The sequence below is a fragment of the Salmo salar genome, chromosome 13 (genome assembly GCF_965601325.2).
Source record: "Salmo salar chromosome 13, fSalSal1, whole genome shotgun sequence".
Lineage (NCBI taxonomy): Eukaryota > Metazoa > Chordata > Actinopteri > Salmoniformes > Salmonidae > Salmo > Salmo salar.
Genome location: NC_138303.1, coordinates 72,751,695 through 72,769,866, shown reverse-complemented (window position 1 = coordinate 72,769,866; position 18,172 = coordinate 72,751,695). Strand labels below are relative to the sequence as shown.

The following is an 18,172-nucleotide window of genomic DNA, read 5'->3' as shown; positions in this document are numbered from 1 at the left end:
GGAGAGAAAACCAACACTATCTCTCCACATAAACAGCAAACAACTGGGAGAGGGCTGGAAACACTCACCCTCTCTATCCTCTGGCGACGCTTAGCAAAACAGTCATGGAGAGAAAGAGAGAATGCGGGGGGAAAGGAGAGCAGGGAGGACAGAGTCAGATCCCTGTGGGACTCTAGTATATAGCTTGGGCGTTTGTCATTCAAGTTGTTTGGTGGTAAATTGGAGTGTGTTGGGCTAGATCAGAACCCAGACTGTAAAGAAACCACAGGGAGGTGTGGGTGACTGGGTACAATACATTCTCAGCAAACAGTATAGACATAGACTCTTCTGTTTTCTCTTCTTTCCCACTGACAAGATAGATGGATAGATCAAGAGAGAGGGAGGGAAATTACCCCACGGTGTCCCGCTGGAAAAAGCGTGAGGGGACCAATCTCAAAAGAACGCTCCTTCTTTGGCGGTGTTTTTGGTCCACAATAATCCCAAGTTGTTGAACACCTCAGGAAGGTGCTGCTACTCACACACGACATGTCGCCACATCATAGCAGAAAAACACTATAGACTACATCACGCCTGTGTTTTCCTCTCTGAGTGTTGGAGGATGTGTCTCGGGTTACAAAAGGTGTGGAAAGCAGAGTGCCTCGACCCTCTTCAAGCTAACCAGCCCTCAGCGAGTGTAAATGTGACTCCATTGTCCGCGGGTGACTTCCTATAGGGGCCGGTCACCAACTCTATCAGGAAAGTGTGTTTGAGAGTAACCCCGCGTGATAGCACTCCCACTGTGGTCTATAGATGGACACCCCCTGAGAGTCATCCTTTCCTTCCCCTCATGAAGACTGTGTTCACACTGGTATTTCACTTCAACCCCAAGGTCCTGTATCCACACAGAGCTTTGTTGGGACCTATACTTCTTTCTCTTTAGGTTTTTGTTTTGGACTTTGAAAACCCAGAATTAAATGTCACTTGGATGTTTGTACTCAAGTTCAGAGTTTCAGTTGTTGTCTGATGGAGATCTAGAGACTATCCTATTGGCGTTCTGTCTACCATTTTCTGCATACAAAGGAGAGAACGGCTCTCTGAATTCAATACATCACCTTTCCTTGGGTTGAGTGTTGTATTCTGGCAGCTGAAAATAATCCTTGTCTTTAGATTTACATAGATGTTTCTAAAAGCAAAAGTTGTTGGTTGCAAATTTTCATTCTTTACCTTCACTCATTTTGCTCCCATCTATTCAGCACTTTCTTTGTACAGTTCACAATACGATATCACCTTTCTGGACATAATGGTAAATAGTATTCATTGAAATCATTCTGCTTTTGAGGCCTGTTTTTAGCCTTGCCTGTATATGTGCATGCAATTCTAACTTTCCACCTCAGACACTTTCCCTCGTCATGTGTAACAGTATAGCTTCCGTCCCTCTCCTTGCCCCTACCTGGGCTCGAACCAGGTACCCTCTGCACACATCTACAACTGTCTCCCACGAAGCATCGTTACCCATCGCTCCACAAAAGCCGCGGCCCTTGCAGAGCAAGGGGAACAACTACTTTAAGGCCTCAGCGCGAGTGACGTCACCAATTGAAACGCTATTAGCGCGCACCCCGCAAACTAGCGAGCCATTTCACATCGGTTACATATGCATGAGCTTAGTTGAGTTTGAGACAGGCCTTCCGAGATTCCCTAAAAACACTCCACTTCGATACAGCTACAACTGGACGTGACTTTGGTAGCAGCTTAGGAGAACTTAGGCAGTAGGTTAGGATAATTAATGTAGCAGGTTAAAATAATTAGGTTAAGGTTAGGAAAAGTCTTATGGTTAGCCAAAATGCTCTCCTAACCTGCTCCGAAAAGTCACTTCCGGTCATAGCTGTATCGAAGTGGCGTAACCAGGCTGGCCCACCAGGTTGGCCCATAGCAGGCACGTTTACACTGCACCTTAGCCCACCCTTACAAAAAAAGATTACCGTTTTGAAACTGCAGTAAAAGTGGAGTAACTGCAGTCGACTGGTATTTTGGATGCAGTAATTGCAGAATAACTCCACACTGCCCTTTCTCACCTGGACAAAAGGAACACCTATGTGAGAATGCTGTTCATTGACTACAGCTTAGCATTCAACACCATAGTGCCCACGAAGCTCATCCCTAAGCTAAGTAAGGACTCTGGGAATAAACAACTCCCTCTGCAACTGGATCCTGGACTTCCTGACAGGCAGCCACCAAGTGGTAAGAGTAGGCAACAGCACGTCTGCCACGCTGATCCTTAACACTGGGGCCCCTCAGGGGTGTGTACTTAGTCCCCTCCTGTATTCCCTGTTCACCCATGACTGCGTGCCAGACACGATTCCAACACCATCATTAAGTTTGCTGACGACACAACATTGGTATGCCTGATCACTGACAACGATGAGACGGCCTATAGGGAGGAGGTCAGAGAACGGGCAGTGTGGTACCAGGACAACAACCTCTCCCTCAATGTGAGCAAGACGAAGGAGCTGATCGTGGACTACAGGAAAAGGCGGGCCGAACAAGCCCCCATTAACACCGAGGGGGGCTGTAGTGGAGCGGGTCGAGAGATTCAAGTTCCTTGGTGTCCACATCACCAACGAACTATCATGGTCCAAACATACCAAGACAGTTGTGAAGAGGACACGACAAAACCTTTTCTCCCTCAGGAGACTGAAAAGATTTGGCATGGGTCCCCAGATCCTCAAAGGTTTCGACAGCTGCACCATCGAGAGCATCCTGACCGGTTGCATCACCGCCTGGTATGGCAACTGCTCGGCATCTGACCGTAAGGCGCTATAGAGGGTAGTGCGAACGGCCCAGTACATTACTAGGGTCAAGCATCCTGCCATCCAGGGCCTATGTAATAGGCGGTTTCAGAGGAAAGCCCATAAAATTGTCAGAGACTCCAGTCACCCAAGTTATAGACTGTTTTCTCTCCTACCGCACGGCAAGCGGTACCGGAGCGCCAAGTCTAGGACCAAAAGGCTCCTCAACAGCTTCTACCCCCAAGCCATAAGACTCCTGAACAATTAGTCAAATCGCCACCGGGCTGCTCCTCGCTGTTTATTATCTATGCATAGTCATTTCACCCCCACCTACATGTACAAATTACATCAACTAACCTGTACCCCCGCACGCTGACTCGGTATCGGTGCCCACTGTATATAGCCTAGTTATTCTTATTGTGTTACTTTTTATTATAACTTTTTATTTTAGTCTACTTGGTAAATATTTTCTTAACTCTTCTTGAACTGCATTGTTGGTTAAGGGCTTGTAAGTAAGCATTTCACAGTAAAGTCTACACTTGTTGTATTCAGCGCATGTGACAAATAAAGTTTGATTTATACTGCACTCTAACTGCATTTACACTGCAAAATTACCACAGTAAAAAAAACTGTTATTTTGGATGCCGTATTTGCCACATACTGCAGTTATACTGCACTCTAGCTGCAGCCCCAGAAACATGGTGCCAAAATAGCCAGTGTGAAATGGGGTCAAGAACAACACACAGAATTTTCACTGTCCAATCACAAAAGCTGTACATTCACTTAATTTACATATGCTTGTGAAGCCTGTGACGCGTTCTGCATGGTATTTTCATAAGTACATTTATAGTACTCCCATCTGAGGACAAAAAATTGACAAGGAAACCAAATACTTTTATCCATGCAAAAACATTGGTTGCTATGGCTAACAAAAATGATAGCTCTGCAGGCTGGCTAACATCTCACTTAGCTAGCCAACTGAAGCCACAAACTCTCCAACTAGAAGGGCAGCAAATGCTTCATTTTCATCTGTTTTCATAGCTTTTCTATTGACATTTAATTGGATATAGCGATCCATGATAATATTATTGTTGCATGATTTCGGCTGGATCAGAAAAGTTTATGTTTGAATTTGTTTGAGTTTATTTTATTTTTACAGGGACAGTGCACATTAATCAACGTTTCAGTAAAAGTGCCGGTTTTAGCCAGCCGGCTAATTTTCAACCGCAGTCCCTGGGCAGGTTATTAAAAACAATTACAATATAGACAATCATTGAACAGTGAGCACACGCAGAGTAACATAGGACAAGCAAGACATAGCATACAGACAGAGCAACATAGGACAAGCAAGATGTAGCATACAGACAGAGCAACATAGAACAAAAAGCAACAAGACAAAATCCATAAAAACAACAAAGTGTTTCCACACCTCACAAGCTACAGACAACAGACAACATGGAAAGCGGCAATACACAGCTAGGGATTATGTTCACAAGTCTGATTGACCTTTAGCCATGTCTTCATGCATTTTGTGAAAGTGTGATATGTGGTGCAGTTATGTGTGTCTGATGGCAGTGTATTCCAGACATGGGAAGCTCTCACAGAGAAAGCAGATTTACTAAAGGTGCTTTTCCTTAAGGGAACTATACAGTCACCTCTCATGGCAGACCTTGTGGATCTGCTGCCATATGTTTGGGTTTTCTGTTTTACAAAAATACTGAGTGGAGGGGCAGGGGCCATTTAGGATCTTGAATACAAGACATGCGTCGGTGTATTGCACAAGATTTTCCCAACTCAGGAGCTCATGCTTTCTGAGGATGTAACAGTGATGATGGCTATTGGGCTTTCTATCGAGCACTTTGAGAGCCTGTTTGTAGACAGACTGAATAGGTTTTAATGTTGTATAGCAAGCTTGGGTCCAACTAGTCAAGCAGTATGTTAAGTGGGGGAGTATCATCGATTTGAAATACAGTTTTGCTACCTCTGTGGTCAAACAATTTCGTATAAATCGGAAATTAGCTAGGTTGAATTTGGTTATTTGAATTACCTTTTTCACATGCTTTTTAAAAGAGAGGTTGGAATCAAGTATGATTCCAAGGTACTTAAAATCAGATACCACCTGGAGCTTCTCCCCTGACACATAGACATCTGGCTCAGTAGCATCTGTTGCCCTCTTTGTGAAGAACATGCAAACTGTTTTTTTCACATTGAGATGCAAACACGAGTCACTGAGCCACTTTGTAACCTGGACCATTACAGTAGTGAGTTCTTGTGCAGCTTGTTGTTTGCTCTTTGCATGCACATATATCACTGTATCATCTGCATACATTTGAACTTCAGACCCAGTGCAGACGGAAGGCAGATCATTAATGTACAAGCTGAACAGGAGGGGCCCCAGTATTGACCCTTGGGGCACGCCCACATCATAGCTAAGAGTGGGCGACAGCTCATTGCTCACTCTGACACACTGAGTTCTGCCTTCAAGGTATGATTTCATCCATCTCAAGGCATCGGGGGAAAAGTTGAACTTGGACAATTTTGTGATGAGAATCTCATGGTTAACAGTATCGAAAGCCTTCCTTAGGTCCAGAAACACAGCCCCAACAACGCCCCCTTTGTCCATCTTGGACTTCACATTTTCCAGAAGAAAGCAGTTGGCCGTTTCTGTGGAGTGTTTCGCTCTGAAGCCAAACTGCATGGAGTGTAATGTGAAGGGGCTGTTGTTGAGGTGGGAAATCAGTTGTTCTGCTACACACTTTTCAACAACCTTCGACACTACAGGTAGTATACTAATGGGCCTGTAGTTACTCACATCAGCAGGGTCGCCCAATTTAAAGATGGCCGTTATTATGGCTGACTTCCATACCCTTGGAAACACCCCCAGACCAATAGATGTGTTGGTGACCTTAGTAATGGGGCCAATGAGTGACTCTTTGTAGTTTTTAAGAAAGGTAGAGTCCAGCCCAAACACATCTTTGGATTTAGAGTTCTTTAGTGAGCTAATCACCTTGTTCACCTTTGACTCAGAAACCTCCCTTATGATGAAGACAGGTTGAGCGTCATTCACTAGCACTGAGCCCAATAAACCAGTGGAGGGGTTCTATGTCAGTACCTTGACAGAGTCAATAAAGTAGGAATTGAAGGCTATTGCTATTTCAACTGCATCCTGTGTTAGATTGTTATTCACCATGATTTCTAGTCTTTTTGCGGTGTTACTATGGTCTTTCCCTGTTAACTTTTTTAGATTCTCCCAGATCAATTTAGAATTTCCCTTTGCCTCACCAATTATGTTAATAAAAAAGTTTGCCTTGGCCTGTCTGATTTCTTTCATCACCTTATTTCTCAACATGGTAAACCTACGTCTGTCATGCTCTAATTTGGATTTTAGGGCTGTTTTTAGAGCATAATCTCGTTCTTTCATCAATTTACAAATTTCTCGTCCATGCACAGCATTCACTGTACAGGGGCGATATCATATGTCAAAAGTGAAACATTGTTTCCGTGGTCAGACAGGCAAACAGCACGGTTTATTCAAACCATCACTGTTGGAAATAAAAGGCTAGAAGCAAGAGGAAATAATGTGAAAATAAATAAATTAATATTGGTCACGTGGCAGAGATAGCATGTGTGTTTGTCCATAAGCCCAGTGCTTTGGAATACAAGTGTGAATCCTTAGCCCAGGTCTAAAGCTTAGCCCAGGGTTAAGATAGCCTGGGGATAAGAACAATGCAGAATTAAAAGGACTAGTGTGTGGCCTTGGGGGGGCTCCAGCATCTGGGTAGGAATCTGGGGAACACCCCAGGCCCGGGGATGGAGAAATACGTCCGCCGTCTGGTAGCACCAATGTGCCATCTCGCCGTGTCTGTAACAATCTCCCCTCTCCACGGGGGGGCCACCTGTGGAGAAGATGGGTGATGGAGGATAAAGAGATCTGAGTACCTAGCTGTGCTCACTGGGTGCTGGCACTTCGGCTTCAAAAGCATTTGGTTTTACTGACGTTTACACTCGGGCCCTGTTCAGACAAAACATGAAACAGGTGTTTCTAGGTAAGACATAACAACACTTTGTTGTGCTGCGAGAATGCACAGTTGGATTCATTTTAAACCAGGTGCACTGTGTGAGACAAAAAAGTCAACTGGATATAATTTCCAGTGTGCAACACATGAAGAATTGTTGTGTTGCCTCACCCTGAAAACTATCTTATACCTGTTTTTGATTGAATAAAGTCTTGGTTTTAATCCACATGATGGAGGGTTAATCTGCCTAAAGATTTTTGGGTCAATCAACTGAAAATATACAACTTGTTATATTTTTGTTAACGCCAATATCTGTTTGAAGTATAGAAAGGTACGGACGCTCCGTTGCTCCAGTTTTATACCATTAAATCCTAAGTGTTTAACAAGGATTGTTGTTGGTGGTAATGACTCATCTATAAGCACCATGCAATACGTATAATTAAGTGACTCATTGCAGTCAATTTCGATGGAGGGACATTTCAGGGGTTTACATTACCATGCCAATTCTCTGTGAATTATTGAATATTCCTGGGGCAGAATGGGCTGGATGAGATTAGGCGTTCATTGGTTTGTATTATGAGAGTGAAGAAACTCATTTCCAAACCATCTGGCCCTCTCTAAAATTACACAATGCAACAATGTTGGTTCACAGTGGACTTTTTTATCAAATTACAATTTCCCCCTCTTCTGATTGCGTTATGACCTGAGTGACGCCCCTCGCTGCAATCCATCATAAACTCCAATCTACAGTTAGATTTTTGTTGCCTGTGTTCCCTAGCCCCCTGTCATTTGTCTACAGTCGCTGCACTGAGGCTGGCAAGGGAGGGTGGGCCGACAGAGATGGCAAAGGAGGGGTGGGGGTCAACTGGGGGTCAGATCACTCCTGATGTAGGATGGGAGGCGACAGTCGGTTCCCCGAGCCCAGTCCATTTGTCAGTTTATGTTAATTAGTGTCAAGTACTGAGTGGAATGTCAAACCCACCATGGACCCAGTACCTCCTCCCTCATCCACCAGTCCCTCATCCAGTACAGAAAAAGGAAGTCATTTTATTCAGGGGGAGGGGAGAGAGCAAAATTCCTTGACATTTCCATAGGCCTCTGTTTATCCCCCAGGATGACAGACTGGCGTAGCCCAAGTCCACATTAACATCTTAATAGGAAAGTGTGTTAGCGCACGTCTTTACCTCCCTCCCTGACAAGAGCGAATTAAGTGTCAGAAGGATTTCTGCAGACTTTAATTGAATCTGCCCAGCGCGGAAAAAGGAAATCTGAAGTCAAAATAACCTATTAGGGTTATCAAGTAATGTTTGGTTGAGTTTGGCTGAGTTTGGCAGGTAGCACTGCGACGTTCTCTCCCCCCTTCCCGTTCTCTCCCCCTTCCCATTCTCGCCTCCCTTCCTGTTCTCTCCCCCCAGTATTACCAGTGAGTTGTTTATGAGGTGAGTTGGGTAAGGAAGAGGGTGACCATGTTGCCCAACAGCATGGGCTTCTCTCTCTCTTCGTTATCGTTTAATAAATTGTGGCAAGTCTAACAAGTAATTCCTTAAGCTGGGATTCAGGCTAGCGATGAGTGCGGTGGATGTGAGTCGATTGGAAAGAGGACGGTTGTTCAGTTTTCCTTCCTTCTCCATTCCCTCTAGCCTTCCTATCTTTTCGGGATAGCTCTTTGAAGATGATGCACCTGTAAACATACATAGGTCTGGAATTAAACGCCCGGAATGACAAAATCGAATCGGTTAGTCTTTGATATACAGTATACGGGAATGTAGCTGTGATATGGCATAGGCTATTACCAAAGCCTCACTTTTACAAATGTATAATCCCTCATTGAATCTGAAACTTTTCCCTCTCTCAATGACGTAAGGTCTTGTCGAAAGCCCCCGGTCTCCTATCTATTCTCTCACCCAAAATCATTTCCTAGCAGAGTGTGAGCTATTGATGAAAGATTTTCCTCCTTTGCGCCGTGAAGAACCAATCAAGTCCACAAACCGCCATTAACTTTTGGTTGTCATGGATCCCTACACATGATCAATAACCTTCACATATCATTACGGTTTGGAGCCTCTGAGGCCTGCCTTGTTCTTCAGGCCAAACTGGTATAAATCTTTCAAAAAAATTGCCTGGAAACTGCACTTTTAGTCGTTGCAGGCTAAATGTATTTCAATAGCTCTGACTGGAGACACGGCAGGGTCCAGATTTATTTGAACAGCGGTGCTTGCTCTGGTAGATTGAAGTTGAGAACCACCCGTATCACTTCATAAATCATGTTTAAATGTTCCACTATCTTCTTCTGCCATTCAGTTAAATGGCCAACCACAGTAGAGTTATGCATGCTCGTACTGTAAATTGGATAACACGCTATGTGATATGTAAATTAATTTTGTATAGCAGTTCTCCAAAAACAGTAATTTTGGCTCATAAACCAAACTCTTACCACATTCTGGACATTTTATAAAATTCAGTTCATTATATATTATGTCTTCCCTGTGGCTAAGTTGGTAGAGCATGGTGTTTGCAACGCTAGCATGGTGTGTGCAACACCAGGGTTGTGGGTTCGATTCCCACAGGGGGCCAGTACAAAGAATTACCAAAAAAAGAATGTATGAAATGTATGCATTCACTACTGTAAGTCGCTCTGGATAAGAGTGTCTGCTAAATGACTAAAATGTAAATATATTTAGTTTCATTATGGTGGAAGCTGGAATATAAAATATACATTTTCCCTGAATAATATTGTGTGTTTTAGAAAGAATCTTCATGGCCTTTATTGCTGTGATTTCAGAAATGTTTTCACAATTCTCATTTCGCCATTTTTTCCAACTGCAAACAGCATTTGTTTATTTTAGGCTGGAGTAGCTGACAATATACTATGAAGGATTAATGTTATCATTATTTCTTTGGAGATCCACCAAAGTGGGTGTGATGTCCTCCATTAGCATGCACTGTTTGTGGATTCTCTAAAAGCTGTTTCTGTTACTGTACTTACAGATTCCAGAGCTGGAGAGGGAGCACCGAGAGCGGTCGACCATGCAGTCATTGGAGGAGTGGTGGCTGTGGTTGTCTTTGCCATGCTCTGTCTACTCATCATTTTGGGACGGTACTTTGCAAGACACAAAGGTGTGTGACAAACCCTTTTGTTTTCTATCCATAGAAGCACCTCTGTGGAATCACAAGGTTAAAAAGTACACAGACACACTATAATGTCATGATTTTTTTTACTCAGTATCATACTAATATTGTCCTGGGCTATCAAAAATCCACTTCCCTCTCCCTGAACACTGTTTTAGGAATTCTACCATACCGCCTGAGCCCAATCAGATTTCTTCTCTTTTATGGCTACTGTCCTTTTGAAGGGGTGGTCTTTGGAGTGCAGCCCTTGGTTTTGGTTTTGATTCTAAATTACTCCCTGCCCTTCTCCATTTGATCTGGGCTATCGCCTTCATTATCAGGCCCAACAGTGTTGGGATGTAAATAATCCCTGTCAGAAATGAAGTTTGAAGTGGATTGCTCATTCCCACTCGTTCGGTGAACTTGGCAAGGTTAATTTGAAGTTGTGAGTCGAGCTGAAGCAGAATCTGTATATCCATGTGCGAATCTTGAATGCCACACTAGGAATGCCAACAGAGAGGTTTTTAAAAATATATATATTTAACCTTTATTTAACTAGGCAAGGATTAACAAAAAATGGCAAAACAATTATTTGTTTGTAATGGTTTACAGTGGCAAATAAATAATTGACCTACAAGAATTAAAAACTTAGCAGCTGATATATAACTTTTAAGTTACAGTTTCCGTTAGAGTTTGTGTTGGTGTGCCAATGGACATAATTATGAGTTTAATATGATTATATTTTAATAATGTATTTTATGAGATCAAATATTCTACAATAAACCTCATGGTTTGTTTTGGTTCAATGATTTGCTTCTTAATATCAAGGAAACTTGAGTAAGAATTCAGGAGCTTAGCAATGAAGTGTCCATTTTATCATTCCTTGCCCCCCCCCCCTTCAGGTACCTACTTCACGCATGAAGCTAAAGGAGCCGACGATGCAGCAGATGCAGACACGGCCATTATCAACGCAGAGGGGGGCCACAACAACTCGGACGAGAAGAAGGAGTACTACATATAGAAATCACAGGGCCCCAATACTGTCTTCTGTGGAACACCACGCTGTCTTTGGGTTGGGGGGAGGGGGGGTTGCTTGGGGTTGAGAATTGGTTGGATTAGGTTGGGTAGGTTGGTTTTAGGGGTCATTGCCCGGGATTGAACAATGTATTGTCCAGTCTCTGCAGCTGAGGAGGAAAGGTTTTGTGTGTATAAGGTGGAAAGATTGGGAGGGGAGGTTTTTGGTAAGGGTGGGGGGTTTGGGGGTTGCCAGATATCACTGTAGAAGAGAGCGTCACCATGCGACACCTCCCAAAACTGCTGGTACGAATTTTGTTTAGTTCAACCATTTGCAGAAAATTCTGTGCCTTGTTCTGAATTTATTTTCTATTCATTCTTTATTTACCCCCATCAACATGCCCTGTTGCTCCCCTCCCTCTTCCACTCTCTTCATTATCATTGTGCTGTTGGCTTTCCTATGAGGGTAAAATTACACAGCGGCTCTGTTCATCTCTCCCACTTTTTTCGCACACATGTCCTCTCCTGCATACCAAAAGCTCATAAGAATCCTATTTCCACTATACTGTGAGCAGGCCAGGTCTCAACCACCACCTTTCTTTTTTTCCAAACCTTTTGAAAGCTCCAAAACACATCCAACGCTTTACATATCATATTCGAAAAATGAATATGAGGAAAATATTATTACCCATAAATAACATTGTGCCCCCTCCCCCCTCTTCAAAACACAAACACACAGAAATATAATCTAAAGGAAGACAGTAGAGGACAATTGGTCTCGAAAACTGTCCTTGTTTTCTTTGTATCGGGGCCAATTCCTCATCACCGTGGATCACTTGTATTCCTTCCTCTGTCTCTTCAATTTGTTTTTCAAATTAGATATGCCAGCGCATTTAAAAGATTGCCACAATTTGGAATAAGGAAAGTAGAAGGCACATTATTTCACCCTCGCTATGCTGAACTTAGAGGCATTTTCAATTCATTATTTTCACCTTTTATTCTCTGTACAATGATGTTTTTGTTCTGTTCCAACTGAATGGAACCGCAATCCCCCGGCAGGCATTTCTTTTTTTGTGATGACATTTTTGGGTTTTACATCCTCTCTCATGAAGATTTTTGAATCTGACAAAAATAATTTGTTTTTAATGTTTTCTTTGGTGTTGTACTCACCCTTTGTCTCTAAATCAAGATGCCTCAGTTTAGCCAAGCTGTAATATAGTTAGGGGAAAAAACAAACTATGTAATACTGATAGGATTCATTTTAATGCGAAATGACCGGAAGACATCTCCAAACTATTATGTTGATTATCAAAGGTGAATATTCTCATTATAAGAGAGATATCAATCTAGGTTGTGAGGTACTTACTGCAATCAACATTAATAAAGTGATACTACCTTCATCTTGGTATATACTGAACAGGTAAATAGCACATTTAGTTGTATTATTCCAGCTTTGTGTGTAAAATTAGAACTACAGCTGTAAAAGGGTTATAGGATTTTGAAGGAGATGGTGATAAATAAGGGATACATAGCTTCTGAGCAAAGAACATACAATCATTGTATCTAAGACATTTTTACAAAGGATATGATTTCAAGACAAAACAGTTCAGTAGTTCCAACAATATACAAACTTTGTCCAGCCAATAAATTTACACCAATGTATTATACATAAACACGTGCCAGGAAATATTTTTTACATCCTAGTGGAATTTCATGACAGAATAATTTTGTGGTTTTTATGATTATCACAAGCTGTTTGTTGTGAGTTTTGTCACTCCATACGGTATAACACTCCTGAATGGGTGATGACAGTTGAGGAGCGTGTGTGTCACTAGGAATTACCACTGGAGACGGCCTTATGCCACTACCATCACACCTCAGCCTCTGGACTGTACATGGTCTTGTCATGATGCAACCATTTTCAGTTGCCAAAACAGTCAGTCAACACCACATTGCATGTATGTGAGTGTGCACCATTTATCTTTTCTTTCTTTGTGAATGACCTGCCTAAGCTTTAAGATGAGACCATGTTGAAAGGGCCAGTGGGGGAGAATTGGGGAATGCCAAAAGTCATTTTTTGTTATCTATTACTTCTCATTTCATTTCTACATCACCACAGTCAGCATTGCTGTTCAATTTAGTTACTGTCCTGCTGAGGTGGTTGATATGACAATGAGGTTGAAGAGGAGAAGTTGCTTTCATGTTTGATTTGACATATATTCCAAATATGATATCTTGGAAAAGGAGCGATCACTGATTTAACACTGTACCACGACGACAATGCTGTTTGTTTATCAGGACAGCGGTGGCTTCCTGACTCATTTAAATGCTTCATTTTAAACTGTGACATCATATGAAACATTTTGGGTTCCCTCTGTTGTTTAAACGGAACAAACAACAGAGAGAATGTTACCATTGTTTAGATTGAGGTTGTGTGACTTGTATTTAACATTGAGCATTATTTCGCTTCGATAAAAAGTGTGGTGGCTTCCATTCAAAACTGGACCTAAAAAAGTATGTTCTTACCAAGTGAACACATCTATTCACTCTCTCTGTAGGTGGAGATTTTATTAAATGTACTCACCGCTGTGTGGACTGGGTCGATATATATGTTTGTTTATGCTTTTTAACCTTTTACTTATGTGTGTTGTGGTTTGGAATGGGGACCACTTTCAGAACCAATAGGAAACAGGAGTGTATTGTGGAAAGTATGCACCTCGAGCATAGTTGACATAAAACAAATGTTAATTTGTATGAGCACCTACTTAACACCGGTGATATGAAGACTGAAATCAAATATAATTCGATGATGGACAACTATTTGGATGGATGTGAAAAGTCCAGAAAGGTATAGAAGTTTTTTTTTTTGTCATTTATTTTTCCTAGGTGTTGTTATCTGTTTTATTTTTCTCATGAAATGCCCCTTTGTGACTCAAGGTACTGTTAACTTGGTAGTCTGACCGTGTTATTTTATCAAATTACTTTTTACATTCTTTTGTTAATTCCTGTCTCAGGCGGTGGGGGAAAAAGTACCCAATTGTCATACTTTAGTAAAAGTAAAGATACCTTAATAGAAAATTACTCAAGTAAAAGTGAAAGTCATCCAGTAATATACTACTTGAGTGAAAGTCTAAAAGTATTTGGTTTTAAATATACTTAAGTCTCAAAAGTAAATGGAATTGCTAAAATAAACATAAGTATCTAAAGTATAAGTATAAATCATTTCAAATTCCTTAAATTAAGTAAACCAGGCGGAACCATTTTCTTGTTTTAAAAATGTTCTGATAGCCAGGGGCATACTCCAACACATCATTTACAAACGAAGCATTTGTGTTTAGTAGGTCATTCAGATCAGAGGCAGTAGGGATGCCAGGGATGTTCTCTTGATAAGTGTGTGAATTGGACCATCTTCCTGTCCTGCTAAGCATTCAAAATGTAACTAGTACTTTTGGGTGTCAGGGAAAATGTATGAAGTAAAAAGTACATTATTTTCTTTAGGAATGTAGGGAAGTAAAATATAAATAACCAAGTAAATTATAGATACCCAAAAAATGACTTGGTAGTACTTTAAAGTATTTTTTACTAAAGTACTTTACACCACTGGTCTCAGGTTCATGTGCATTGAATGGTGTGATTGCATCTCAGGTAGAATGCAAAGTCTAGGCCCCACCACAAATTGATGAAAAAAAACCACTAATAATTTTAGATCAAGAGACAACTGGTGTTTTTTTTTTTTTGCATTTAAGCTGTACATGTTTTATGTATTTTCTTAAATATTCAGTGAACTGTATAATATGTGTTTAAGTATGACTTTGTATAGACATAGTTCATAATGTATGAGTACACAGTTTGTTAAAATGACACAGGAACAGAACACACTCAGCTGTGGCTGTGCAACTATCAATTTAAACACGTCTCTCATGTTTGGTTTTCCTCCCAGGACGTTTGGTTGTTTATCAATTCATTGTCTTCATTGATTATTTTTGTCTTTCTGCTGTAGGTCTACTTGGGCAATGTTAATGTGTATTAATGAAGAAAAAAGATATCCACATTCCCATACACATTTTGTATTGGTTCATTAATAGACATTTTTACAAAAAAAATGAGTTCTTGTCTTAATAAAAAAGAAAATATATTAATGTTCAAAGTAACTGGTGTATGTGTTGTTTTTCATTCTTCCTTATTTAATTTGTATTTTTCATGCATGAAGAGACATGTATAAAGAGACATAAAATGTGATGCTTAACATTGAATGCATGGCCTCAGGTTTTTCGAGCCATTACACAGTCCATTAAGCACATTTTGTGGTTTGAGGAGCATATCAAGAGCAAGCTCTTTCTCCAAACTACGGGTCCGATTCAGATTTAGGAAATGTATGCCTTTCCTATGCACTTCTCAGTAGTTGGTATTCAGAATTACCTTATGCAGGCACATACAGTTGAACTCGGAAGTTTACATACACTTAGGTTAGAGTCATTAAAACTTGTTTTTCAACCACGTCACAAATTTCTTGTTAACAAAAACAAACTATAGTTTGGCAAGTTGGTTAGGACATCTACTTTGTGCATGACACAAGTCATTTTTCCAGCAATTGTTTACAGACAGATTATTTCACTAATAACTAATATTATTCTGTTTGTCCTGTGGGTACCTTTGCCACTGTTCCACCCCTTGTGTTGCGCTGAATTTCTGTACATGAAAATTGACTTCACATGACAAATAGTAGAAAAAAACATATTGGAAAAATAATTTAAGGCCTCATTTGTACACAGGCCAACAATAAAACAAGAACAAAATAAACCTAATGTACCACACATATACATGACGAAACTGGACTTAATGAAATGTGGGTCAGAAGTTTATATACGCTAAGTTGACTGTGCCTTTAAACAGCTTGGAAAATTCCTGAAAATAATGTCATGGCTTTAGAAGCTTCGGAAAGGCTAATTGACATCATTTGAGTCAATTGGAAGTGTACCTGTGGATGTATTTCAAGGCCTACCTTCAAACTCAGTGCCTCTGCTTGACATCATGGGAAAATCAAAAGAAATCAGCCAAGACATCAGAAAAAGATTGTATACTTCCACAAGTCTGGTTCATCATTGGGAGCAATTTCCAAACGCCTGAAGGTACCACGTTCATCTGTACAAAAAATAGTAAGCAAGTATAAACACCATGGGACCATACAGCCTTCATACCGCTCAGGAAGGAGACGCGTTCTGTCTCCTAGAGACGAACATACTTTGGTGCGAAAAGTGCAAATCAATCCCAGAACAACAGCAAAGGACCTTGTGAAGATGCTGGAGGAAACGGGTACAAAAGTATCTATATCCACAGTAAAACGAGTCCTATATCGACATAACCTGAAGGCCGCTCAGCAAGGAAGAAGCCACTGCTCCAAAACCACCATAAAAAAGCCAGACTACGGTTTTCAACTGCACATGGGGACAAAGATCGTACTTTGGAGAAATGTCCTGTGGTCTGATGAAACAAAAATAGAACTGTTTGGCCATAATGACCATCGTTATGTTTGTAGAAAAAGGGGGGAAGCTTGCAAGCCAAAGAACACCATCCCAACTGTGAAGCATGGGGGTGGCAGCATCAATCTGTGGGGGTGCTTTGCTGCAGGTGGGACTGGTGCATTTCACAAAATAGATGGCATTATGAGGTAGGAAAATTATGTAGATATATTGAAACAACATCTCAAGACATCAGTCAGGAAGTTAAAGCTTGGTCGCAAATGGGTCTTCCAAATGGACAATGACCCCAAGCATACTTCCAAACGACCCAAAACGCAGAAGTAAATCAACAACAGAATGGCTTCAACAGAAGAAAATACGACTTCTGGAGGGTCCTGACCTCATCCCGATTGAGATGCAGTGGCATGACCTCAAAAGAGCAGTTTACACCAGACATCCCAAGAATATTTCTGAACTGAAACAGTTTTGTAAAGAGGAATGGTTCAACATTTCTCCTGACCATTGTGCAGGTCTGATCCACAACAACAGAAAATGTTTGGTTGAAGTTATTGCTGCCAAAGGAGGGTCAACCAGTTATTAAATCCAAGGGTTCACATACTTTTTCCACCCTGCATTGTGAATGTTTACACGGTGTGTTCAATAAAGACATGAAAACGTATAATTATTTGTGTGTTATTCGTTTAAGCAGTCTGTGTTTGTCTATTGTTGTGACCTAGGTGAAGATCAGATAAAATTTTATGACCAATTTGTGCAGAAATCCAGGTATTTCCAAAGGGTTCACAAACTTTTTCTGCCACTGAATAGACCTATGGCGAGACTATAAGACACAATTGCAGAATACATTCAACCACACCTTTGTTTCATCACAATACCAGAGAGCAACATCTGTCTGAAGTCTTCAAAGCATATTGCATGTAACAAACAGTTACATGACCTACAGGATGGTCAAGCAAGTTAATGATTCTGACATTTTCAGACTACAAAACAACTATTGATTTAGAACACCGGAGAGTTACCAGAGTATGTTTATATCCACAGTAATCATACGATATTTAACTGATTATGGCTGTAGGTAGATTATGGAATAGTCATGTTAACACCTTACTCTGCTTATTTTAATTGGCGTAAGGTCAAAATCAAAGTAAGCATACACCGATTAAAACACCTGGTTTTCTGAGCAATCTTTCATATTTTTAGGACATGTAAATTCAAATCAAATTGTATTTGTCACATGCTCCGAATACAACAGGTGTTGACCTTACAATGAAATGCTTACTTACAAGCCCTTAACCAACAATGCAGTTTTAAGAAAATAAAAAAATAGCAGTAAATAACAATAGCAGGGCTATATACAGGGGGGTACCGGTACAGAGTCAATGTGCGGGGGCACCAGTGTCGAGGTAATTGAGGTAATATGTACATGTAGGTAGAGTTATTAAAGTGACTATGCATAGAAAATAACAGATAGTAGCAGCAACGTAGAAGCCAGATCGTTATTCAGGCATCTTTGAGGCCCTTGCTGGCTAGCCAAGCAGTGGAGTATTTGGATGCATGTGATGGAGCATTGTCCTGCATAAAGATCATGGCCTTCTAGAATGCTGAGGACTTCTTCCTGTACCACTGATTGACGAAAGAATCTTCCAGAAACTGGCAGTAGGTTTGGGAGTTGAGTTTCAGTCCATCTTCAACCCGAAAAGGTCCAACTACCTCATCCTCAATGATAGCAGCCCATACCAGTACCCCTCCTTCACCTTGCTGGCACCTGACTCAAAGTGGTGCCCTATGTCCA

The 18,172-nt window shown here is 41.1% G+C and overlaps 1 protein-coding gene across 4 annotated transcripts in view; it reads left to right on the top strand.

Annotated features, from left to right (window-relative positions):
• The window catches only part of cadm1a (cell adhesion molecule 1a), a 431,584-nt gene extending 416,530 nt beyond the window's left edge, over nt 1–15,054 (top strand). For all 4 annotated transcript variants that reach the window (XM_014137379.3, XM_014137381.3, XM_014137380.3 and 1 more), the window contains 2 exons: nt 9,770–9,898; nt 10,792–15,054. In XM_014137379.3, coding sequence (XP_013992854.1) covers nt 9,770–9,898; nt 10,792–10,910 — 248 coding nt within the window. In that variant the 3' untranslated portion in view covers nt 10,911–15,054. The remainder of the gene's footprint in view (nt 1–9,769; nt 9,899–10,791) is intronic.
• The last annotated feature ends 3,118 nt before the right edge of the window (nt 15,055–18,172 follow it).